The 26,715-nt window shown below is 43.3% G+C and overlaps 2 protein-coding genes across 2 annotated transcripts; both read right to left on the bottom strand.

Moving 5' to 3' along the window:
- Nucleotides 1-12,154: 12,154 nt before the first annotated feature.
- Nucleotides 12,155-22,521, bottom strand: LOC148543471 (uncharacterized). The gene is made up of 10 exons (XM_088473346.1): nucleotides 22,122-22,521; nucleotides 21,626-21,857; nucleotides 20,770-20,853; nucleotides 20,255-20,342; nucleotides 19,875-19,944; nucleotides 19,421-19,610; nucleotides 18,617-18,700; nucleotides 18,173-18,230; nucleotides 13,408-13,510; nucleotides 12,155-12,258 (listed from the first exon to the last, which is right to left on the bottom strand). The coding sequence occupies exons 1-8, from the start codon at nucleotides 22,133-22,135 to the stop codon at nucleotides 18,180-18,182; spliced, it is 813 nt and encodes a 270-aa protein (XP_088329472.1). The 5' UTR covers nucleotides 22,136-22,521; the 3' UTR covers nucleotides 12,155-12,258; nucleotides 13,408-13,510; nucleotides 18,173-18,179.
- LOC148543470 (uncharacterized) lies at nucleotides 22,391-26,450 on the bottom strand. Its single transcript, XM_088480052.1, has 8 exons — nucleotides 26,253-26,450; nucleotides 25,277-25,360; nucleotides 24,749-24,836; nucleotides 24,369-24,438; nucleotides 23,873-24,104; nucleotides 23,017-23,100; nucleotides 22,487-22,589; nucleotides 22,391-22,416 (listed from the first exon to the last, which is right to left on the bottom strand). The coding sequence occupies exons 1-8, from the start codon at nucleotides 26,448-26,450 to the stop codon at nucleotides 22,391-22,393; spliced, it is 885 nt and encodes a 294-aa protein (XP_088336178.1).
- Between the last annotated feature and the right edge of the window lie 265 nt (nucleotides 26,451-26,715).

The following is a 26,715-nucleotide window of genomic DNA, read 5'->3' as shown; positions in this document are numbered from 1 at the left end:
CCCTCCCCCTAGTGCCTAATTGTAACCGCTATCTCTGCCCCCAACCCCACTACTTACCTTTGGGATGCCGGCGCCAGGATTCTGCCAGGTCTCGGGATTCCGGTGCCGGTATTCTAAGCACCGGTATCCCCTGTGCCGAGATACTAAACTTATCCCGCCACCATTGCATACTTGTTTCCAATGGCCATCCAATGTTAATTAAGTCAATTCAGCAGTGCCTTTGCGCAGTTCTTTTACACATGCACAACTGTCCAGCATCCGACTCGGCATGTGCACCAAATAACCATCTATGGCTAAACCACTGACTGGTTACCTTGTGATGGCAACATCTTACAGTGGCCATATGCACATTGCAGGTGGGATTCATGGGTGAGAAAGGTACAAGGGATGTGGCACCATGAATTGTGTCTCTGCAGCCCTGCCCCAAGCTACTGAATTCTGTTATTGTGCTATTGTGCAGTGGGAAGCATGACAAAGCTGACCTGTTACCGCAAATCACATTATCAAGCCCAGACCACCCACTTCACAGGGGAAGTAGGAGGGTTCCAAGAGACTAATTGTTTTCAGAAGTTTGGGATAGCTCAGGGATCTCCCTGACCAGGCCTGGACAACCTGTGACTCCCCAGCTGGTGTGAAAACAGCTGGAGGGCCACAGTATGGCCAGGAAGGTCCCAGACATGGAGATTAGGCAAGAAAGACTTTTGAGAAAAGTTGAACTCTGGTGTTTGGAGCTGATTCAGACCCGGATGCTAAGAAGCGTTCGCTCCTACCCTGCGTAAGCAAATCCAGCGCACGCCCAGACGATCATACGGCAAGGCATTAGCACGCCCACTATGTCTTGGCGTGCAATCACTTTGTGTATGCAGACGCCCACCAGCCATTCTTAAGATGCCCACTTGAGCACGTCATCTCCTGGAAGTGCATGAAAACATTGGTACATCGAGCACCATCGGATGCGATCGCAGCGCTTGAAGTAGACTATACCCTGCCGCAAGCACTGCGATCACTTCACTGTGAAATACAACCAGGTGATGTGTACTTTGACGCTGCCTGTTAATTATGCACGCCTCTGGAACGGCGTTATTTCGGTCAGGCACACCTGCTTTCTCATCTACACTCCCCCGTTTCTCACTGCCAGCCCCTTTTACCACCCACAAACGGCTTCTTCTGTCACTCACTCTGGTGGGCTGTCTTTGATTGGCGAGCGTTCGCTCGCCGATATTTTGCAGTGGCTTGCGCACGCGCACTACGATGCATACGCATACGCACAATGCGAACCATTGGCAACTACGTGCAAACGCTTCTTAGCGTCCGGGTCTGAATCAGCTCCTTTGTCTGTATGTCTCGTCACCCTTATTTCTATCTAAAGTCTTTTTCCTGGCCCATATGGCTGTAGCTGTTTGCATTTAACAAGAAATGTGTATGCCTATTACGCCTAACAAACATTGATATATTTCTTGGCTTTCACTGAGTTTAAATATCTGCGCTTTTACCACAGCAGACCCTTCTGAAGATTCCCACAAACAGATGGCAAAGCATGCTGGGAGGTTTCATGACAGCTGGGGAGCCACAGGCTGCTTGCTGCAGCTTTATACCTTTATTCAGAGGGGATATAATATGTGAGGATTGAGTGTAAATTTCAAAAGAAATGTGCATTTATCAATATTGGTAGACTCTTTTGAGAAACTATTTTGTGCCTCAAAGAGCACTTGGAAAGGTGGACCAGTCGCTGCCTGGAGAGATTAGCAGCCATGATGCACACAGACATTACTGGCAGATACATAAAAAGGATTAAGGTACAAAGCTATCTCTGATGTACACAGTGCATGATAATATTGCCACTGCAGCCTCCATTACTGGTCTATGAAAATATACATCTAGTACAAGAAGATTCATTACACAGTGAGGGGCCTATTCACAAACGATAAATGGCCTGGTAACCATGCAGAAACGCTAGCTTCCACATATTTAATTTACCGGGCCATTCATCATGAGGGGTCCAATAGGACCCCCTTGGTATTCAGCAAACTTCAGGGTTTTGCTGCTCTCGTAGCCCCGTTCCATCCTATGGGAAGGAGTTCTGTAGATGTGAATAGGGATCCGAGCGGATCCCTCCGCCGCTTCCTCACTACCTCCCCGGGGGCTTTGCGCATGCGGGACCCGAGGTCACGCATGCGTATCCGGGACAACGGGGAGCAGGTAAGTAACGTAGCTACAGAAGTAGCTGCGATACTAACCACGGGGACAACTGCTTTTTGGAGCAGTTGTCTCCTCGCCAGAGCAATGATGAATTGCTCCGGTGTCACGTTTCCCTCACTGTCAGTTGGGTACTTAAGTGTTCCTCGCAGCGAGTTCATAATTTCATAATCGGAGGCCATATGTGACACCCCACCGATTGCCATCCCTACCATACCCTCTTTCAGTATCCCACACTCACCCTTACGTAACCTATTCTGCCACGACTTATTCCGGGTACACACTAGACGATATGTTGCCCGATCTGGTGGATCAGACGACATATCAGGCACATCGGCCACTGTGTATCCGCTCTGTCACTGATGATGAATGATCCCACACTTTGTCGGACCTGCATGCAGGTTCCATGGGCGATATCGTCAGCTGGGGCCATGCTGCATTGCCCCAGCTGTTGCGTTGTAACTCCCTACATCGCCAAGTATGTACGTACTTGCCGATGCCGGCATGTCGGGTCCTGTCATTAATGAGGTCGGTACACACTAGACATCATCTAACGTGTGACGGCCTTTTAAAAAGGTTTTCCCAAAACTAAAGTCTTCAGTTCGCCCGATCTTTACTCAACTCACTTTAAACAGATCTATTTGTTATCCTAACAATTGGCGGGATGTACTATGCATCGCATCCGTGATGCGGTACATCCTGCCTGTCTTTGGGTACATACCGCAGTTCATTACCGCGGTATGTACCAAAAATATCGCAGTGGACTGCTCTCCCGATAAGAGCTGTCCTTTGCGATGGCTCTGGACAGAGGGACTTCAGGGTTTAACATCCAGAAGCCCCTCTGGCGTCAGGCTGCGGGGGGTGATGGGAGGGATCCGATAGGATCCCTCCCAAAGGGGAGCGTCCCAATAAGAAGCCCATAGGCTTCTGTTGGGTATAGGACGAAGCACTGCTTAGTACATTTGCGGAATGCGGTAAAACCCCGGGAAACTGCATTTTCAGGGGGTTTTACTGCATTTTTACCTTTAGAACATCCCGCCCGCAATCTTTCTTAATATGTAGTATAACAAAATAACCAAGCGTTACTTAGCACATGAATACACTTAAGAATTTAATAAATTGTATAATGGTATTTAATATGAGTAGTTACGATGGTTAAGATAAAAATATGACAAAAGTATACACATAGTAAATAATTGCCAAAGTTTTGACTAAAATAATGGGCATGAAAACAAAAGAGATGTAGTCCGGGAATCCCGACAACGGTCAGAATCCTGGCTCCAGAATACCAACAGCAGCGATCCCGACGGTGAGTATTAGGGTTAGGTATAGGGTTAGGCACTAGGGGGGAGGGTTAGGGTAAGGCTATGGGAGAGGAGGCTTAGGGTCAGGCTGTGCGAGGAGAGGGGGGCGATTAGGGATAGGCTGCAGGAAAGGTGGGTTAGGGGTAGGGATAGAATACTTACCTGCAGGCGTCAGGATTTTCACCGTTGGGATTATACTGCCGGGATTCGGGCCACCGGCATTATCAGCATTGGGATCGCGTACCCAACCCCCAAACAAAGAAAACTGCTGCTGGAGGTAAGAATAGAGTTCCAATGAGAATTGGGTTTCTTAAGGTCTGATACAGAATTTAAGGTCTAAGGACCCTTTAAGACCTCTATAATACAGTTAATACCCCATGAGCCTGATTTAGAGGTGGATGCTATTGCAGCAACGCCTGGCCATTGTTACCTCCCAGAAACATCCACCAAAATTGCATAGATGTGCGTGCAATGTCTGCCTGTTTGTGCAGCAACTCTAGGGGCTCATGTGCAGGGCTATTCTGACATATCTGTAGACTGGAAAAATCGTCCCCTTACATGCGGCATCGACATTATGTGCACCTTTGCATCAGATCCATAGAGAGGTGATTCACAGCACTCCTGTGACTGACTGCGAGGATGAAGCTATAATATGGTCCTTGACTAACCATCTCTGAAGCAACTTATTATTTGTTACATGTTGAGTCTCCTGAACCTTACAGAAACATAACAATACTTTTGCATAGGTATCAAACAACACCCTCTCCTGACATTTTGGGGTTAATTCAATTAGCCACGAGAAGGGCGACTTGCACCTCATCTTGCCCCCTTGTGGCTCTATCGAAGCAATTTTGTTTTTATGAAATTGCTATTTTGCTTTGCACTAATGTTATGACAAGTACTGTAGGTATAGATGGGGTACATGCCCCCCCCTACTCCCATCTAGGATGTAGTCACCCACGTATGGAAGATGTACACTAGGAAGAGAAACTGGGCATTGCAAATGTCCTCCAATCTAGATTAATTTATAAAGTACCTGCATTGAGACATCAAAGATACTTCTCTCATTGGAAACTGAACATTTATATTTCAATATTTTATGTTATTACAACAATTAAACCCACATCACACAACATCACAGGGGATTCGGCCCATCATAAGCACCTAGGATCCACCAAAACTCCACCCAGGATAAAGATTATTCTGCTATCCCCCTGGAAGGAGATTCATGATGTGTGAACCTCAGAACCTCAGAGGAACTCCTCCCCAATAGATCTTGGACATCATGGAGCACGTAAAGGTCACACCCTCCAGGCTTTGTGGAAAAAAACAAATATGAAAACTGCAGGTGACATACAGAATGGGAAAAATAAATAGTGCCAAGTGATCGCAGCTCAGGCATAATGGTCAAGTGAGTGGGTTGGGTATGTGATCTCGGCGGTCGGGATGCCGACTGTCAGAATACTGACAGCAGCATCCAGACAGTCCCACTAATTCCGACACCTTAAGCAAGTTCCCTAATTAATTCAGTCTTTTTTGTTTCTCTGTAAAAGGAAAAATTAGATAATATGCTCAGTGCCTTACACTGTTATTTGTGGTTATTGTAACACATAAGTGATTTTCTAGTAACACCGAGTTACCATTCCCGGGGCACATATAGACCAGACTTTCTCAGCTGCCTCGACACCTAATCAGAGATCCAAACTTGTCTGTCTATGGTCACAGAGGTCAACGCTCCCCTACACCCTTCCCAAGCCCTGGAACCATAAGACCCATTAGGGGGACAAGGGCCTTCAGACCAACCTTTGGGAAAAGGGGCCACCCAAGGCATACTGCAAAGCTTTCCTTGGAGACTGGAGTTTTCAGGCTCCTGCAACCACATGAGGAGGATGCTCATGAAGGTACAACCCCCCGAAAAAGTGGACACACAAAATAAAACAGTGAAAAATAAAAAAATAAAAATAAGTGCATTGTGTACAAGGAATAAAATAGTGAATTTCTGACAGAATTATAAAAATTGTCTTTGCCAAAGCCTAAATGTACTGGTAAAGAAAAAATAGTAACACCTAAAAATTAAAGTGCATTAGTGCAAAATGCCTTACACTGTGCAAATGGCTCCATTTAATAGCGCATTTTTAGGCACTCATGGTGGCATCAGGGCACAGTAGCATCTTCAGGCGACCGGCCTTATGGCCATAGGATCAGCACTCTTATGCAACACAGGGTACATTTGTACCCACACCTGATCCATGGCCATCACTATAGTGGGTGCAGGGCGTGCCATTGCTATGTGGCACAGAGGCTTCGGGGGCCCCGGACCCAGGTTATATACTGTAGTTGCAAACTAATTTCCTGGATTTGCCTGCTATGCAATTGGGCCTGACCTGTTGCCCAGCCTGAACGGGGAGACATTCCATTTTCAGTGAGAGGAATATGGGTTTGTATATTATGAAGGCTTTTGTGTCTGTATGATATATTGGCCTTTGTGGCTTTATAATATAGGGTTATTTGTGAGTGGTATAATATATAAAGTGTCTGTGTTAACATGTTTGCATTCTCTTTTTAAGTCTATTATTACCCATTAACTCTAAAGCTGGCCACACACTAGACCAACTTACATCCAACCATCCAACTAGTTGATTATTTGGAATGAAAACCTGGTAAGGTATGAAAGTAAATGACAATCAGCAGGAAAATGGACAAAAACTGTTGTTTGAACAAATTGTTTAGATCAAACATTTAACAAACTTGTCTGAACGACCATTTTCATCTGTTTTCTGGCATTTAGGAGCAAATTGCTGATCATCATTTACTCCCATACGTTACCAGATTTTCATTCCAACCAGCCAACTAGTTGGGTGGTTGGATGAAAGTTGGTCTAGTGTGTGGCCAGCTTAAGGATCTCCACTCTATCTGGGGAGCAAGGGGGCCATCTACTGTCGGTGTCTTGTACTGCATGAAGTATAACAAACAGTATAGAGAGGAGAAATTACCCACATCTACAGCTCTAGTCAGGGCCGTAACTAGTATAGTGCGACCAGTGCCATGGCACAGGGCACCTCAGGGCAGGGGTCCCTGTTTGGGCCTGTCAATTTTCCTGTTCATTATCATTCTCACTTGTAGCTTCTTCTTTTATACCCAGCATCTCCTGGCCGCCCCTATCTCTTCCCTGGCCCTTCCCCATGTGGCCCCATGAGGCCATGGCCCTTTTTCAGGTGCACTATATTATGTCCCTATTTAAAAAATGGGGGGGTGGGGGGTGCCAATGCTCTCCCTGGCACAGTGCACCAAATAGTCTAGTTACGGCTCTGGCTCTAGTTATTCCTTTTGTGCAAACCCCCCCCAGATTTGGCACTGCAGTTCTGGTGTTATACTCACCTAAACTTATAGACTGAGGATATATCTACAACAGAAACTGAATAGGTGGCTAAGGCTTTAGACCTCTACGGCATCAGTAGATATTGACAAATGTAATTTAAACAACAAATATGTAATTATTGCTGCAGAGTCCATCTATAGTATGAGCCTAATGAACATAATCACACACATATGTTCTGGATATTACTATCAATTCATTGGACGGTGCACAGCTCATTCTTAATAAACGTTTACCTTTTTCCTCTTTCAAATTGTGTTATTTTGCTGATTTTAAATGACAAATCCACGTGACATTATTAATAAGTTACATTTTAATTGTTGTATTTAACATGAAGCCAGAGTGCATTCCTTAGGTGACCATTATTTAATTTCTCCCTGAACTCACACCATATATTGCAGGCCATGGAATATAGCACCCCAGTTGGATAAAAAATAACTTATGATCAGAATTGTCCTATATTGGGTTATCCTCAAGAGTGGAGGTTGTTACTGTTACTTCAGCAAAGGGGAGATGGAACGTACACAACTCTATTAATGCCCATTGTTTCGGAATGAGATGTTCAAAAAACACATATGGGTGTGGTGTTTGGGTATCTGCATACTTTTGGATAGATAGATAACAGGATATGTTTATAAGCCACTTCTTTTAAGTTATATATTTAATGCAAATTATGACATGACAGCTCCAGTTTTCCCACCTTACGTAATTATGAAACGGTGTCTGCAGGCTCTCTGGTGGGCACTGTAGATCCAACTACTGACGCCAGTTTTCTGGCATGAGAGTAAATTGGGCCAAGGTCCTGTTATTCTCAGTGAATTTAGAGGCTAGGGTGCATTAGCTTTCTCACTCTGATATCAGAGGATATACTGTACACTTCTAAGTATTTAGAATTCTGGGTCTAAAGAGAGGATTCAAATTCCTGCATTAAATCCGAACCCTATTGTTCTCTTCTTCAAGGAAAAAATGACTACCCTGCCTAAGTTCACTTTCACCATTATGAATGAACTAGTATTTTGGGCCCATCATTTGCCAGGTCACAAGTTGTTGTTCCTGATATTGCAGGGCTCCCTTTCTTCCCCCAACTTCCCATCACTTTCCCCCATCTTCCTCCCCGTCTCCCACTCTGCCTCCCATCTCTCTCATTCTCTCTATCAATTTTCCTCCCCATCTGTCTGTCTCTTTCCAGGTTTGGGCCCTTCACCGGCAGAGGGGCAGATTAGGTTTAGGGACCTTCTAATCTAGAAGGGAAGGAGGGGTGAACCACTGGGGCGGTGGCGGCAGCATGTGTCCACTAAACTTAGCCTACTTGCATACACCCTGTTACCACAATCCGTTATGCCCATTCGGCTGCAGGAAGAGATGCTGCTGGGTTACATATGGCTTAGAATTGGCAGTAGCTCTCCATGCTCAGGTACGGACCGGGGGCAATTTTAAAATTCTTATGTGCACCTCTGCACCACCCCCTCTTTTGTGGGACATGGGCTAGATCTGATATAACGTTGTGGGTATTTTAATAACTATTGAGGCTTGGAAGTGACACACAATGCTGTAACGCTTTATTACTAGGGATGTGCGGGCTCGGATTAGTTCGGATTTTCCCGCCAAATTCTAATTTTTTTCCTGCCAAAAATCGGGACTCAGAAAGAGGCAAAACGTCATCTTACATGGACAAACATCATCATTCCTGGACAAAAGTCTATGAAAGATAATGGTTGTCCATGAAAGATGATGTTTTGTCTCTTTCTGAGTCCTGATTTTTGGCGGGAAAAAAATATATCAGGATTTGGCGGGAAAATCTGAACAAATCCGAGCCCACACATCCCTATTTATTACCACTAAAACATGGCCGCCCACTGCTCCATTGTGTCCATCCTTTGTCACAAATTATGACAATACCTAATCCTCAGGTGCGGATGATGTATAGAAATGGAAAACGTTTTGCCACCCAACCAAGTTTATCAACTCAAAGAGAAGTATTTAATTACCCAACAAAACCATTTGTCTGCATTTCGGTTTGGACTAACTCCACCCAGTGTCCCCGTCCCCACCATCCCTGTAACTCAGCCTGAGCGTCCCTGCCAATCTCACTCTCACTCACACTAAGTACCACACAATAACCCACAGTGTTACCATCACACACTTACCCTGGCATTCACACTAAAGCTGGGCATACATGGTCCGATAAAATGCCTGACAGACCGACAGACATTTTATCTGGCAGCCTGTAATCCAGCAGATATCATGGGCATACATTGTGATATATCTCACTGTATATAGCCCGAGATATCTGCGCTCCTCTCCTGGGGAGGAAACATTTCCCTGTTCTTCCCATTGAAGGAACAGAGAAATATCCGTCACTCGGCAGCGGCAGAACATACAGTGCCCTATAAAGGATAGGCCAGATAATTGTATAGTGTCTGCCCAGCATAAGTAACACAATCACTGTCTGTGCTCTCCATAACACAAAACAAGAAAGAAAGAGGGGCAGAATGGAAACAAAGAAACAGGGGCCTATTCATCATCGAAGGCCGTATGGCATCCGATGATGAAGTTTTGAACTCGGTGCGAGGGATATTTAAGTATCCAACTCACAGCTGGGGAAAAGTGACACCGGAGCAATTCATCATTGCCGGGAACAGTTACGTGATCGTGATGTCAGATCCCTGGCGCCCAAGCACAACAGAGAAAGGAAGCCTGGGTTGGAATATGGAAAGGGGAGGAGCTGATGAGAGGGGAGGAGAGCGTGGCCCCCTCCTCCGCCTCCAGCCAATCCTGTAAGCTGAGTCACCCTGGGGGGAGGAGCTGAGGAGACAGGATGAGAGAAGAGAGGAGAGCGCGGCCCCACCTCCCCCTCCAGCCGGGCACAGACTTTTGTAAGCTGAGTGAGTCACTCTAGAGGAAGGCAATGTGGAGAGGGGAGAAGAGAGAGTGCCAACTCCTCCTCAGGCCGTGCCCTGACTGTCCTTTAACCACTTGCCTGGCATGAACATAAACCTCTGTCCACACCAGGCAGTTCTTTATCTGTACTGGACGTAAAATTTCGTAAACATGAGGGTGGCTGCAGGAAGAGAATCTTCCCGCAGCTGCTGCTCTCAGAGGGACCTTCCGGTCCCTCTGCTTGTCAGCAACCTATCCTCCCTCTGTCTGCTGCACTGCCGATCACTGCTCATCGGTCAGCAAAGCAGGACCCCCTACCCAGCACCTGCAGAACTGAGCAGCCGCTGGGGAAAAGTTAACCTCCCCCCTCACTCCCCTTACGTACCTGGTACCTGGATCCGGTCTCAAATTGAACGTTGCGATGTTTCCGATGTTCCGATGGTTGTTCCGATGTTCCGGTATTTGAAAAAAACGATTTTTTAAAAAAAATTCTTTAAATTTTTTTTTTATGAAACCATTTTGAATAAGTTAAAATGGATGTTCCTCACCTAATTCACTAAAAAAAAGAACAACAATTTTGGAGCGGTTTTTAGAAATAAAAATTGTCAGTTAAGTGGTTAACAATGTGTGAGGTGGTCAGGCTGCGGCTGTGGCACTGACGTCTGGCTGCGCAGCACCATGTAATGAGTCAGTTGTGACTCATTGTAATGCCGGCGCCTGGTGTGGACAGCGGCAGGACTCAGGAGATTGTGCCCTTTACAGCTTGGCACCATACGCGGCTGCGTACCTGGCGTAATTCGCCAGCCGGCCCTGAGTCCAGATGATTAAAACAAAATGACTGAGCTACTGATTAAGTCACCTGTACTCAAGTGTAGATATACTTAAAACCTGGATTGTAATGGCAGACTTTAGGAAACTGTGTTTTAGATGATACAATCTGTGCAATGCTGCAGCTTTGTTGAATGTCCATGTTTAGCAATCTGTATGCATGTTGGTAACGATGTGCTAATTCTAATCAAACAAGTAACCACATATCCAGCACCTCTCGCAGTCCTGTCGTTTCCATCTGAAAAATATTTCCAAGATCAGACCCTCTCTCACCCAGGATGCTACTAAATGCCTCATACACTCACTGGTCATCTCCAGATTGGGCTACTGTAACCTCCTCCTATCTGGCCTCCCCAACTCCCATCTCTCCTCTCCAATGCTGCTGCCTGGCTCTTCTTCCTCACAAAACATTCTACATCCGCCTCCCCTCTCCTACAAGCCCTCCACTGGCTCCCAATTCAAAGTTCTTACACTCACTTACAAAGGCCTCACCCATTCCTCTCCCATTTACATCTCTGACCTTATGTCCCTTCACTCTCCTGGTCGCCCTCTTTGTTCAACAAATGCATGCCGCAGTGATCGGGAAGCCGGCATCACCCCCTCACCCACTGCGGCTACAGGGCAACCGTTAACCTCCATAAAATTTGGAGTCACTGGAAGCAAACCGCGGCTACTGCGGTGTCCAGCTGGCGGCACCCCACCTCCTCCTTCCGGCTGTTGATGTATCCCGATCACTGTGGCCAGTACCTGACAGTGTGGGGGCAGTGCCATGGCAGGATGAATTTAATAACTAAAAATTTTTTTTAAATTTACTGTTGAACAGTCTGCATGGTGTGTGTCTTGTGTTCCACTTACCAAATCAATGCTGCAACTTCCTCCCACATCTTCCTCCTCATCTTTGTGTGGTTTCCCCAGGTGTCTTGTTTCCTCCCACAGATTGTGTACACGATCCCAGCACATGCAATGCTGATATTCAGAATCCCAGTGCTGAAATCCTGATGCATACAGGTAAGTATCCTACCCCTAACCCACCTTTCCTGTAGCTTAACCCTAAATCCTCCCTCCCGAAGTCGAACGCCAACCCTCTCCCTCGCAGCCTAACCCCAACTCTACCCCCCGCAGCCTATGCCCAACTCTACCCCCCGCAGCCTATGCCTTACCCTCCCCTTAGTTCATGACCCTAACCCTTAAACCTAACCCTGATTCCGGTGCCGGGATTCTGAGCATTCTGAGCAGCGGCAATGTGTGCTCCAGGATGTTGACTACATTCCCCTCCCACAGTCCAAAATCTACTATACTGTATATTAGTGTGTTTGTGGGGTGGGAAATGTAGACCGTACGATCTCCAGGGCTTAAGCACGTCTTGCTGTAAGGGAAAGGCAGCGCTACTGCCCTAACATAAACCTTATGAGATCTAATAATAATGCTACAAATTAAATACAATAAAATAAGGATAAAATAAAATTCTATAATGAAATGAAATGGATTGAAACCACTAATATCACCAATGATGTTTATTTAATTGGTAAGATGTTATTTGATAAGTGGCCGATGGTGTTATTGGACAATGCAGCAAGGTGTCGGCCTCGGCCCAAGTGGATCTTTTCATCACCTTCTATGGGCACATTCCAAATGGATGACAGAACGTGCGCTACAACCAGCTGTAGTCTTGATCTAAAGGGAATTAAATGAAAGTTTCAGATCATCAATTCATAGGAAGAATTAAATATTTCTGTTATAACAGAAGTGAGAATACTCTAATATAACAGCAATGACAGGGAAATTGTAACCAGAATACAATCCCCCAAAGAATTCTAATGAAAAGCATATAATGACAAAGTGTAAGCAATCATAGTGTCAGTCATGTAAAAAAATGTTTTCATTTGTCATCCAATGGGATCTTCTTAATTTTTAAGGCAAGTACATTTTAAATATTTTTATCTATAGGAAAATCTTTTTAATTAGTAGTCACATTATTTTTTTCTTCTTTTAATGTATTAGTACTCTTCCTAATGTGTAATCCACAAGAAATTAAAAAAAAATGCTATAAGGCGCCATTCCTGTCAATATATATATATATATATATATATATATATATATATATATATATATATATATATATCTGCAATACACATGCTAATATAGTCACAGTTATGGAGAAATTAAGATCCGCAATATATATGTGACTGATAATTTTTAAATGAATAGTAGCTAAAAGGATGGAGGGCCCTGCTAGAGAGAGCTTACATTCAAAAGGGAACAGATTAAAATAGTGGCACAAGGGGGTGACATGAAGAGGGTAAGGATTTGGGGAGGAGGTGGGAAGGGTAACTATGCTCATATGCTCAAGGGCAGTATTAATTAAATAGAAATAGAGCATATTTTACTACAAGCATAGCGTCATTCTAAAACATTATAATGAATGACTTGATATATTATTGGAATATATCAGTTTTTCCAGTTTTATCTGCAGGTTTTCCATGCTTATGTTCACATTTCTTAGTTTTATATATTTAGCTTATCTAATGTTTCTGCCAGGTCATTTCCATTATAAGAAACTTATTTTCCTTTCTCCAAATTGTGTATAAATTATGCTACACGAGGAGTAATATGAGATGCAAATGTCAGTGTAATAAGAATTACATTGGTATATAGTGGGGTTAGGGGGAGGGTTAGGGGTTAGGGTTAGCCACTAGGGGGGAGGGCTAGGTTTAGGCACTAGGGGGGTGGCCTAGGTTTACTTTGCCGAGTTGTATACGGATTGTATAAATGCTAAGTCATAAGGAAAGTGAAAGCAGATACAATAACACTGAGAGCACTTACGGTATTGCCAGATGTTTCCTTGGCATTGCCAGATGTTTCCTTGGCATTGCCAGATGTTTCCTTGGCATAGAGATTACGGGGGGGCAATTTATGCCGCAAACCCCTAAAAGAGAAAACAGACACCATATTACCTAAATGACTCCATGAAAACATTATATGACTTAATGAGGCTGATTCACGTCATTGGGACACTGTCCTCCTCATTTTATACTCATTCGTTATTCTATATTATTATACAGAAAGATAAATATATTACAGTGACATTTAAGTAAAATGTAATATGCTCTATGATAGTTACTGAGATGCAAAGATTAGTATATGAATGGGATCCATAACTAGATATTATGGCAGAGCTGTAACTAGACATTGTGGTGCCCTGTGTGAGAAGGAGCATCGGTGCCCCCCCCCACCATGTCATAATTTGATATTACTGTTAGTTTGCAACACTGGAGGGGCCATGGCAATGATACTGTACCAGACTGGTCCTGGGGCTCTTGGCTGTTAATATTGTTTGTCCCCATTTTGTGTGTTAAAATGCTGGAAGGTATGTACATAGGGCCTGATTCAGTGGGATCTCAGTTGGTAATATGCACGCAATCGGCTGATTGTTGCGTTCTGTGCATGCATACATATCACAGTGCGCAAGCGTGAGCTGGCCACTATGATCAGGACTGTGATCGCAGAGGCTACGCAGACCCATCGCAAAGTGATTGACAAGGAGTGCCGTTTGTGGGTGGTGACGTGGGGGTGGTTGGGGAAATGCAGCTGTGCCAGTGCATTTGCACGCTGTTTCAGGGGCGTGAATAAATTAGTCACTGTGAAGCCATACACAGCCTGAGGCCTCATAGTGTGCGTGGCTGTCAGCAATTTCTGAGTAATGTCAGGGCTTGTGCAAGTGTGTGTATGGGTCCGATGGTACTCATTTGTACCGATGGTTTAGCTAATCTTCTGAGTATTATGGATGTGTGTATGGTAAAGTGGCCGTCCTTATGTAGTGCTGAGTATTATGGATGTGTGTATGGTAAAGTGAGCGTCCTTATGTAGTGCTGAGTATTATGGATGTGTGTATGGTAAAGTGGGCGTCCTTATGTAGTGCTGAGTATTATGGATGTGTGTATGGTAAAGTGGGCGTCCTTATGTAGTGCTGAGTATTATGGATGTGTGTATGGTAAAGTGGGCGTCCTTATGTAGTGCTGAGTATTATGGATGTGTGTATGGTAAAGTGGGCACCTTATGTAGTGCTGAGTATTATGGATGTGTATATGGTAAAGTGGGCACCTTATGTAGTGCTGGGTATTATGGATGTGTTTATGGTAAAGTGGGCGTCCTTATGTAGTGCTGAGTATTATGGATGTGTGTATAGTAAAGTGGACACCTTATGTAGTGCTGGGTATTATGGATGTGTTTATGGTAAAGTGGGCGTCCTTATGTAGTGCTGAGTATTATGGATGTGTGTATGGTAAAGTGGGCACCTTAAGTAGTGCTGAGTATTATGGATGTGTGTATGGTAAAGTGGGCGTCCTTATGTAGTGCTGAGTATTATGGATGTGTGTATGGTAAAGTGGGCATCTTTATGTAGTGCGGGGTATTATGGATGTGTGTATGGTAAAGTGGGCGTCCTTATGTAGTGCTGAGTATTATGGATGTGCGTATGGTAAAGTGGACGTCCTTATGTAGTGCTGAGTATTATGGATGTGCGTATGGTAAAGTGGACGTCCTTATGTAGTGCTGAGTATTATGGATGTGCGTATGGTAAAGTGGACGTCCTTATGTAGTGCTGAGTATTATGGATGTGCGTATGGTAAAGTGGGCGTCCTTATGTAGTGCTGAGTATTATGGATGTGTCTATGGTAAAGTGGGCGTCCTTATGTAGTGCTGAGTATTATGGATGTGTGTATGGTAAAGTGGGCACCTTATGTAGTGCTGAGTATTATGGATGTGTGTATGGTAAAGTGGGCGTCCTTATGTAGTGCTGAGTATTATGGATGTGCGTATGGTAAAGTGGGCGTCCTTATGTAGTGCTGAGTATTATGGATGTGCGTATGGTAAAGTGGACGTCCTTATGTAGTGCTGAGTATTATGGATGTGCGTATGGTAAAGTGGGCGTCCTTATGTAGTGCTGAGTATTATGGATGTGTCTATGGTAAAGTGGGCGTCCTTATGTAGTGCTGAGTATTATGGATGTGTGTATGGTAAAGTGGGCGTCCTTATGTAGTGCTGAGTATTATGGATGTGTGTATGGTAAAGTGGGCGTCCTTATGTAGTGCTGAGTATTATGGATGTGCGTATGGTAAAGTGGACGTCCTTATGTAGTGCTGAGTATTATGGATGTGCGTATGGTAAAGTGGACGTCCTTATGTAGTGCTGAGTATTATGGATGTGCGTATGGTAAAGTGGACGTCCTTATGTAGTGCTAAGTATTATGGATGTGCGTATGGTAAAGTGGGCGTCCTTATGTAGTGCTGAGTATTATGGATGTGTCTATGGTAAAGTGGGCGTCCTTATGTAGTGCTGAGTATTATGGATGTGTGTATGGTAAAGTGGGCGTCTTTATGTAGTGCTGAGTATTATGGATGTGTGTATGGTAAAGTGGGCGTCCTTATGTAGTGCTGAGTATTATGGATGTGTGTATGGTAAAGTGGGCGTCCTTATGTAGTGCTGAGTATTATGGATGTGTGTATGGTAAAGTGGGCGTCCTTATGTAGTGCTGAGTATTATGGATGTGTGTATGGTAAAGTGGGCACCTTATGTAGTGCTGAGTATTATGGATGTGTGTATGGTAAAGTGGGCGTCCTTATGTAGTGCTGAGTATTATGGATGTGCGTATGGTAAAGTGGGCGTCCTTATGTAGTGCTGAGTATTATGGATGTGCGTATGGTAAAGTGGACGTCCTTATGTAGTGCTGAGTATTATGGATGTGCGTATGGTAAAGTGGGCGTCCTTATGTAGTGCTGAGTATTATGGATGTGTCTATGGTAAAGTGGGCGTCCTTATGTAGTGCTGAGTATTATGGATGTGTGTATGGTAAAGTGGGCGTCCTTATGTAGTGCTGAGTATTATGGATGTGTGTATGGTAAAGTGGGCGTCCTTATGTAGTGCTGAGTATTATGGATGTGCGTATGGTAAAGTGGGCGTCTTTATGTAGTGCTGAGTATTATGGATGTGCGTATGGTAAAGTGGGCGTCTTTATGTAGTGCTGAGTATTATGGATGTGCGTATGGTAAAGTGGGCGTCCTTATGTAGTGCTGAGTATTATGGATGTGCGTATGGTAAAGTGGGCGTCCTTATGTAGTGCTGAGTATTATGGATGTGTGTATGGTAAAGTGGGCGTCCTTATATAGTGCTGAGTATTATGGATGTGTGTATGGTAAAGTGGGCGTCCTTATGTAGTGCTGAGTATTATGGATGTGTGTATGGTAAAGTGGGCGTCCTTATGTAGTGCTGAGTATTATGGCTGTGTGTATGGTAAAGTGGGCGTCCTTATGTAGTGCTGAGTATTATGGATGTGTGTATGGTAAAGTTGGCGTCCTTATGTAGTGCTGAGTATTATGGATGTGTGTATGGTAAAGTGGGCGTCCTTATGTACTGCTGAGTATTATGGATGTGTGTATGGTAAAGTGGGCGTCCTTATGTACTGCTGAGTATTATGGATGTGTGTATGGTAAAGTGGGCGTCCTTATGTAGTGCTGAGTATTATGGATGTGCGTATGGTAAAGTGGGCGTCCTTATGTAGTGCTGAGTATTATGGATGTGTGTATGGTAAAGTGGGCGTCCTTATGTAGTGCTGAGTATTATGGATGTGTGTATAGTAAAGTGGGCGTCCTTATGTAGTGCTGAGTATTATGGATGTGTGTATGGGAAAGTGGGCGTCTTTATGTAGTGCTGAATTTGCATTGTGATCGCAGTGGATTAGCTTGTTATCGCAGTTGAACTGCGTGTGTACACAGTATTGCGATCTGTAGTGAATCAGGCCCATAGATGGGAGAACACAATATATTATTCTCTGTAGGACACCATTCCCTAATAGTACAGGCTGGCAGTAGTGTCCTTACATTACATTACTGACATGAAATCTGTTGTGTAGATCAAAACTATCCCCATGATGTAAAGTAATATAGTATAATATATGTGGTTCCAGAGAGTCCCTGAAACTGCTGCATACATACTATACATATTTTATATTAGCTTTTACTATAGGTAAAATGGTGTAACTGTCAGTATGAGGACACTTTGATATGTGTAACCTATTTACCTGCTGTGACTGTGCACTGGAGTCCTGTGTGTCAAAGTGACACTCACACTGGGCCCTTCTATGTAGGATACTGGCGCCAGACCTGTCACGCTGCCGCCGTCTCCTGCACGCCCATGTTCCAACTTCCAACAAACAGCTTCTCTTGGAACTGTGGGAGCTGAGGAGAGACGTCATGACATCTCTCCCGTCCCTGCAGATGGGTCAGGAGGCGGAGCAACCAGAGAGTGACAGGCAGGGCTGCAGCTACAGTAATGTAACCAGGTGCACCGCTACTAATGTATAGCAGTGGGCGCCCAGTGGTATATACAGATTGAGTTGGGCAGCCGGATCCGCCCTCAGGGCATGTTACAGCCCTGTTATGGTATATGATGAACATTTAAATAGAACTAGCTAAAAATATTTCATAATAATCTATTCTTATCTACAGTATAACTATTTTTCATTATGTTACATTTTTATCCATAATTCCCATTGTAACATATTGTTCATGCGATATCAGCACAAAGTACGTACGTGCATCTCATAAGAACAATGTCCCTGGAACTGAGCTTGTTGTCCTTCTAGTACGGTCCTATGGAAAATAATACAGAAATAGTACAGTTACTATTGTGTCTGGTATGTGTTGTGCATCAGTTATTCAATGGATTATAGCTTGTAAGTATAAACCACTATTTGTTCCTATTGTTCCCAGGTCAGTCACTTCCTTTGCCTAATCTGCATTCCAGTCCTATGTAATATACACCCCTCCATTACAGCATACCCCAAGGCAGCCTTTTTTTTTTAAATATTGCACAGCTGTAAAGATCATCATATGTACACACATCCCAACTGTCCCAGCATGGTAACTTGCGGGGTAACTACAATTTGTATTGCTGCGATAAGCTGTGATGTAGATTGTTAGTCTACAACTATGATAAACAGATCCCTTAAACTTTTAATTACATGGTACAAGAATACCTGGAGGACGAGTCTCAGCTGAACATTGATTTTTCTGGTGCCTTCAGGGATCTTGTGGGCCAGACTCAGATGGTGCGCCTTCACCTGCAGGAGGAAGGGTGACAGCAGAGAGTTAGTTACTGGGCACTGACACACTCAGAGAAAACAGGGAGACAGGAGATTATGGATGGGTAACCTACGTGTCCTCACACAGACATGTAATACCACAGGTGTAGCTTTTATGACTGATTGAGCCTGTAGTAGATATTTATAACATATTTTAATTGGCAGCTGAATTTCTAATAGAACTTCAGTATTTAATTATATAATACAATGGGTGACTAGATGTATTATATATAATTGGAATAAATTTGTTGTACTAGTTTTATCTGGACGTTGTTCATGCCTTTGTTCACATTTCTTAGTTTTATATATTTAGCTTATCTGATTGGCCGTGATTCAATTCAGAGCGCTGTTAAGTCAGAGAATGGCGGTTCTCACGACTTAACATAGGTGTTTTTTTTGTTGTGAGAACCGGCATTCTCCAACTAACGTGCCGGCCACAAGGCTGTTTGCGCACTTTTGTCGGGTTTCTCCTCGCACCCCCAGGAGGGTGCGAAAATAAATCCTTTAGACGGGCCAAACATCAGGCTGAATTGATTAGCTCTGGGAGCTTCATCCCGGGGCTACTCATCATTGCTTTGATTTAAATCGCGGCCATGTAAATGACACTGTAATAAGCATTACATTGTATGACAAATAGATATATAAATACTAGGACATGAGGAAAAGGTAAGTAACCACAATGACACTGAAATCACTTACCTCAGGTATTGCCAGGTGTTTTCTTGGCCTAGGGACCACGGCCTCAGGTACTGCCAGGTCTTTTCTTGGCATAGGGACCACAGCCTCGGGTAGTGCCAGGTGTTTTCTTGGCCTAGGGACAACGGCCTCAGGTACTGACAGATCTTTTCTTGGCATAGAAACCACGGATGACAATTTAGGCAGCAGAGCCCTAAAAAAAGAAAACAGACTCATTTGCACCTAAAGGACTCCAAGAGAGTGTAACAATAGCTAAGGTTAGTATAATATAATAATGTACCCATAGCTACATATTTTTCTGTATTATGATTAACATTTATATAGTAATAGCTAAAAAAAATACTTCATAACAATCTATTCTTATCTATAAATTACACTAATTCTCATCACTTTACATTTCTATCCATAAATCACATTGTTACTTATTGTTCATGTGATATCTGCACAAAGTACTTACTCAGAGCGTCTCATAGGACCAGTGTTACTGGAACTGGGCGCTTTGTCCTTATGGTCTTTATAGGCTGACTCTGTGGAAAATAATATAGAAATAGTACAGTTACTACTATGTCTGGTATATGTTTTGCGTCAGTTAGTCAATGGATTATAGTTTGAAAGTGTAAATCCCAATTTGTTCCCATTGTTCCTGGGTCAGTTGCTTCCTTTGCCTAATCTGTAACTGTAAAGACCAGCATATGTACATACCTCCCAACCACCCAGCATGGTAACTTGTGGTGTAACTACAATCTGTATTGCTGTGATAAGTGGTGATGCAGATTGTTAATGCACAACTATGATAAACCGACCCCTTAATCTTTTCATTACAAGAAACAATAATACCTGGAGAATGAGGGTCTTTCAGCTGCACTTTGTCTTTTCTTGTTGCCTCAGAGATTTTGTGGGGGGCACAAACATGGTTCCTCTCCACCTGCAGAAAGAAGGGTAATCAGCAGAGACAAAGTTACTGGGCACCGGCACACTCAGAGAAAACATTATGGATGGGTAACCTATGTGTCCTCACACTGGGGTCTATTTATCAACCGATAAATGGCTCGGTAACCATGTGGAAACGCTAATTTAGGTTACCGGGCTATTCATCATCAGGGGTCCCAAATGGACCACCTGATATTCAGCAAACTCCGAAAACTGAAAGTTTTAGACTTTTGCTTCCAAGAACAAGCGCCATCTTTCAGTTTACGGAGTTTGCTGAATACCAAGGGGATCCTATCGGACCCCTGATGATGAATGGCCTGGTAACTTAAATAACCTGAAACTAGCATTTCCGCATGGTTACCGGGCCATATATCATTTGATGAATAGGTCCCTTAAACTTTATTTACATGGTACAAGAATACCTGCGGGACGAGTCTCAGCTGAACATTGATTTTTCTGGCACCCTCAGGGATCTTGTGGGCCAGACTCAGATGGTGCGCCTTCACCTGCAGGAGGAAGGGTGACAGCAGAGAGTTAGTTCCTGGGCACCAGCACACTCAGAGTACACAGGGAGACAGGAGATTATGGATGGGTAACCTATGTGTCCTCACACAGACATGTAATACCACAGGTGTAGCTTTTATCCCTGATTGAGCCGGTAGTAGATATTTCTAACATATTTTAATTGGCAGCTGAATTTCTAATAGAATTTCAGTATTTAATTCTATAAAATTTAAATGGATGACTAGATGTATTATATATAATTGGAATAAATTTGTTTTACTAGTTTTATCTGGAGGTTTTTACATGCCTTTGTTCACATTTCTTAGTTTTATATATTTAGCTTATCTTATTGGCCGTGATTCAATTCAGAGCGCTGTTAAGTCAGAGAATGGCAGTTCTCGTGACTTAACATGGGTGTTTAGTCGTGAGAACCAGCATTCTCCGTCTAAAGTGCCGGCCGAAGACTGTTAGCGCACTTTTGTCGGATTTCTCCTCGCACTCCCAGGAGGGTGCAGCGAGAAGAAATCCTTTAGTCGGGCTAAACATCAGGCTGAATTGATTAGCTCTGGGAGCTCCCTCCCGGGGCTATTCATCATTGCTTTGATTTGAATCGCTGCCATGGACTTGTCCACTACCAATTATTTTTATTTCATTTACAACATATAAGATGTAAATGTCAGTGTAATAAGCATTACATTGTATGACAAAGAAATATATAAATACTAGGACATAAAGGAAAAGGTAAGTAACCACAATGACACTGAAAGCACTTACCTCAGGTATTGCCAGGTGTTTTCTTGGCATAGGGACCACGGGTTCAGGTACTGCTAGGTGTTTTATTGGCATAGGGACCACGGCCTCAGTTATTGCCAGGTGTTTTTTTGGCATAGGGAGTACGGGCTCAGGTACTGCCAGGTCTTTTCTTGGCACAGGGACCACGGCCTCGGGTAGTGCCAGGTCTTTTCTTGGCATAGAAACCACGGATGATAATTTAGGCAGCAGAGCCCTAAAAAGAGAAAACAGACACATTTGCACCTAAAGGACTCCAAGAGAGTGTAACAATAGCTAAGGTTAGTATAATATAATAATGTACCCATAGCTACATATTATGGTGTATTATGATTAACATTTATATAGTAATAGCTAAAAAAAATACTTCATAGCAATCTATTCTTATCTATAAATTACAGTAATTTTCATCATTTTACATTTCTATCCATAAATCACATTGTTACTTATTGTTCAGGTGATATCTGCACAAAGTACTTACTCAGAGCGTCTCATAGGACCAGTGTTACTGGAACTGGGCGCTTTGTCCTTATGGTCCTTATGGGCTGGCTCTATGGAAAATAATACAGAAATAGTACAGTTACTACTATGTCTGGTATATGTTTTGCTTCAGTTAGTCAATGGATTGTAGTTTGGAAGTGTAAACCCCTATTTGTTCCTATTGTTCCTGGGTCAGTTGCTTCCTTTGCCTGATCTGTAACTGTAAAGACCAGCATATGTACATACCTCCCAACCACCCAGCATGGTAATTTATGGTGCAACTACTATCTGTATTGCTGTGATAAGTGGTGATGCAGATTGTTAATGCACAACTATGATAAACCGACCCCTTAATCTTTTCATTACAAGAAACAATAATAAATGGAGAATGAGGGTCTTTCAGCTGCACTTTGTCTTTTCTTGTTGCCTCAGAGATTTTGTGGGGGGCACAAACATGGTTCCTCTCCACCTGCAGAAAGAAGGGTAATCAGCAGAGACAAAGTTACTGGGCACCGGCACACTCAGAGAAAACATTATGGATGGGTAACCTATGTGTCCTCACACTGGGGTCTATTTATCAACCGATAAATGGCCCGGTAACCATGTGGAAACGCTAATTTAGGTTACCGGGCTATTCATCATCAGGGGTCCCAAATGGACCACCTGATATTCAGCAAACTCCGAAAACTGAAAGTTTTAGACTTTTGCTTCCAAGAACAAGCGCCATCTTTCAGTTTACGGAGTTTGCTGAATACCAAGGGGATCCTATCGGACCCCTGATGATGAATGGCCTGGTAACTTAAATAACCTGAAACTAGCATTTCCGCATGGTTACCGGGCCATATATCATTTGATGAATAGGTCCCTTAAACTTTATTTACATGGTACAAGAATACCTGCGGGACGAGTCTCAGCTGAACATTGATTTTTCTGGCACCCTCAGGGATCTTGTGGGCCAGACTCAGATGGTGCGCCTTCACCTGCAGGAGGAAGGGTGACAGCAGAGAGTTAGTTCCTGGGCACCGGCACACTCAGAGTACACAGGGAGACAGGAGATTATGGATGGGTAACCTATGTGTCCTCACACAGACATGTAATACCACAGGTGTAGCTTTTATCCCTGATTGAGCCGGTAGTAGATATTTCTAACATATTTTAATTGGCAGCTGAATTTCTAATAGAATTTCAGTATTTAATTCTATAAAATTTAAATGGATGACTAGATGTATTATATATAATTGGAATAAATTTGTTTTACTAGTTTTATCTGGAGGTTTTTACATGCCTTTGTTCACATTTCTTAGTTTTATATATTTAGCTTATCTTATTGGCCGTGATTCAATTCAGAGCGCTGTTAAGTCAGAGAATGGCAGTTCTCGTGACTTAACATGGGTGTTTAGTCGTGAGAACCAGCATTCTCCGTCTAAAGTGCCGGCCGAAGACTGTTAGCGCACTTTTGTCGGATTTCTCCTCGCACTCCCAGGAGGGTGCAGCGAGAAGAAATCCTTTAGTCGGGCTAAACATCAGGCTGAATTGATTAGCTCTGGGAGCTCCCTCCCGGGGCTATTCATCATTGCTTTGATTTGAATCGCTGCCATGGACTTGTCCACTACCAATTGTTTTTATTTCATTTACAACATATAAGATGTAAATGTCAGTGTAATAAGCATTACATTGTATGACAAAGAAATATATAAATACTAGGACATAAAGGAAAAGGTAAGTAACCACAATGACACTGAAAGCACTTACCTCAGGTATTGCCAGGTGTTTTCTTGGCATAGGGACCACGGGTTCAGGTACTGCTAGGTGTTTTATTGGCATAGGGACCACGGCCTCAGTTATTGCCAGGTGTTTTTTTGGCATAGGGAGTACGGGCTCAGGTACTGCCAGGTCTTTTCTTGGCACAGGGACCACGGCCTCGGGTAGTGCCAGGTCTTTTCTTGGCATAGAAACCACGGATGATAATTTAGGCAGCAGAGCCCTAAAAAGAGAAAACAGACACATTTGCACCTAAAGGACTCCAAGAGAGTGTAACAATAGCTAAGGTTAGTATAATATAATAATGTACCCATAGCTACATATTATGGTGTATTATGATTAACATTTATATAGTAATAGCTAAAAAAAATACTTCATAGCAATCTATTCTTATCTATAAATTACAGTAATTTTCATCATTTTACATTTCTATCCATAAATCACATTGTTACTTATTGTTCAGGTGATATCTGCACAAAGTACTTACTCAGAGCGTCTCATAGGACCAGTGTTACTGGAACTGGGCGCTTTGTCCTTATGGTCCTTATGGGCTGGCTCTATGGAAAATAATACAGAAATAGTACAGTTACTACTATGTCTGGTATATGTTTTGCTTCAGTTAGTCAATGGATTGTAGTTTGGAAGTGTAAACCCCTATTTGTTCCTATTGTTCCTGGGTCAGTTGCTTCCTTTGCCTGATCTGTAACTGTAAAGACCAGCATATGTACATACCTCCCAACCACCCAGCATGGTAATTTATGGTGCAACTACTATCTGTATTGCTGTGATAAGTGGTGATGCAGATAGTTAATGCACAACTATGATAAACCAACTCCTCAATTTTTTCATTACAAGAAACAAAAATACCTGGAGGACGAGGGTCTTTCAGCTGCACTTTGTCTTCTCTTGTAGCCTCAGGAATTTTGTGGGGAGCACAAACACGGTTCCTCTCCACCTGCCGCAGGAAGGGTAAACAGCAGAGAGTTAGTTACTGGGCACCGGCACACTCAGAGAAAACAGGAAGACAGGAGATTATGGATGGGTAACCTACGTGTCCTCACACTGGGGCCTATTCATTAACCGATAAATGGCCTGGTAACTATGCGGAAATGCTAGTTTCCATATATTTAGGCTATTCATCATCAGGGGTCCCAAATGGACCACTTGATATTCAGCAAACTCCGAAAACTGAAAGTTTTTAGAGTTTGCTTCCTAGAACAAGCGCCATCTTTCAGTTTTCAGAGTTTGCTGAATACCAAGGGGATCCTATCGGATCCCTGATGATGAATGGCCTTTTAACTGAAATATGCAGAAACAAGCGTTTTCGCATGGTTACCGGGCCATGTATCGTTTGAATAGGTCCCTTAAACTTTTAATTGCATGGTACAAGAATACCTGGGGGACGAGTCTCAGCTGAACATTGATTTTTCTAGCGCCCTCGGGGATCTTGTAGGCCAGACTCAGATGGTGCGCCTTCACCTGCAGGAGTAAGGGAGGACAGCAGAGAGTTAGTTACTGGGCACCGGCACACTCAGAGAAAAGAGGGAGAAAGGAGCATATGGATGGGTAACCTACGTGTCCTCGCACAGACATGTAATAGCACAGGTGTTGCCTTTATGACTGATTGCACCTGTAGTAGATATTTCTAACATATTTTAATTGGCAGCTGAATTTCTAATAGAATTTCAGTATTTAATTATATAATAGTGCAATAGATGACTAGTTATATTATATATAATACTACAATGGATGACTAGAAATATTATATATAATTGGAATAAATTAGTTTTACTAGTTTTATCTGGAGGTTTTCATGCCTTTGTTCACATTTCTTAGTTTTATATATTTAGCGTATCTAACTGGCCGCGAATCAATTCAGCGTGCTGTTAAGTCAGAGAGCGGCGGTTCTTGTGACTTAACATGGGTGTTTAGTCGTGAGAACTGGCATTCTCCGACTAAAGTGCCGGCCGCAAGGCTGTTAGCACACTTTTGTTGGATTTCTCCTCGCACCCCCAGGAGGGTGCGAGAAGAAATCCTTTAGTCGGACCAAACATCAGGCTGAATGGAATAGCTCTGGTAGCTCCCTCCCGGGGCTATTCATCATCGAATTGAATCGCGGCCATGGACTTGTCCACTACCAATTATTTTTATTTAATTTACAATTATAATGGACTATGTTTTTGCAAAATCATTTGTATTACAAGAAACCTATTTTTACTTTCTCATATTGTGTATAAATTGTGACACTTGTGGAGTAATATAAGATGTAAATGTCAGTGTAACAAGTATTACATTGTATGACAAAGAGTTATATAAATACTAGAACATAAAGGAAAAGGTAAGTAACCACAATGACACTGAAAGCACTTACCTCAGGTATTGCCAGGTATTTTCTTGGCATAGGGACCACAGCTTCAGGTACTGCCAGGTGTTTTCTTGGCATAGGGACCACGACCTCAGGTACTGCCAGTTGTTTTCTTGGCATATGGACCAAGGCCTCAGGTACTGCCAGGTGTTTTTTTGGCATTGGGACCACGGCTTCAGTTATTGCCAGGTATTTTTTTGGCATGGGGACCACGGCCTCAGTCATTGACAGGTGTTTTTTTGGCATAGGGACCACGGCCTCAGGTACTTCCAGGTCTTTTCTTGGCATTGGGACCACGGCCTCAGTTATTGCCAGGTATTTTTTTGGCATGGGGACCAGGTCCTCAGTCATTGCCAGGTGTTTTTTTGGCATAGAGACCACAGCCTCAGGTACTTCCAGGTCTTTTCTTGGCATAGGAACCATAGCCTCAGATATTGCCAGGTCTTTTCTTGGCATAGGAACCACAGCC

This window comes from Taudactylus pleione, unplaced genomic scaffold, assembly GCF_031769625.1.
Source record: "Taudactylus pleione unplaced genomic scaffold, aTauple2 ptg000002l, whole genome shotgun sequence".
Taxonomy (NCBI): Eukaryota; Metazoa; Chordata; class Amphibia; order Anura; family Myobatrachidae; genus Taudactylus; species Taudactylus pleione.
This window is presented reverse-complemented; position numbering and strand designations above follow the sequence as displayed.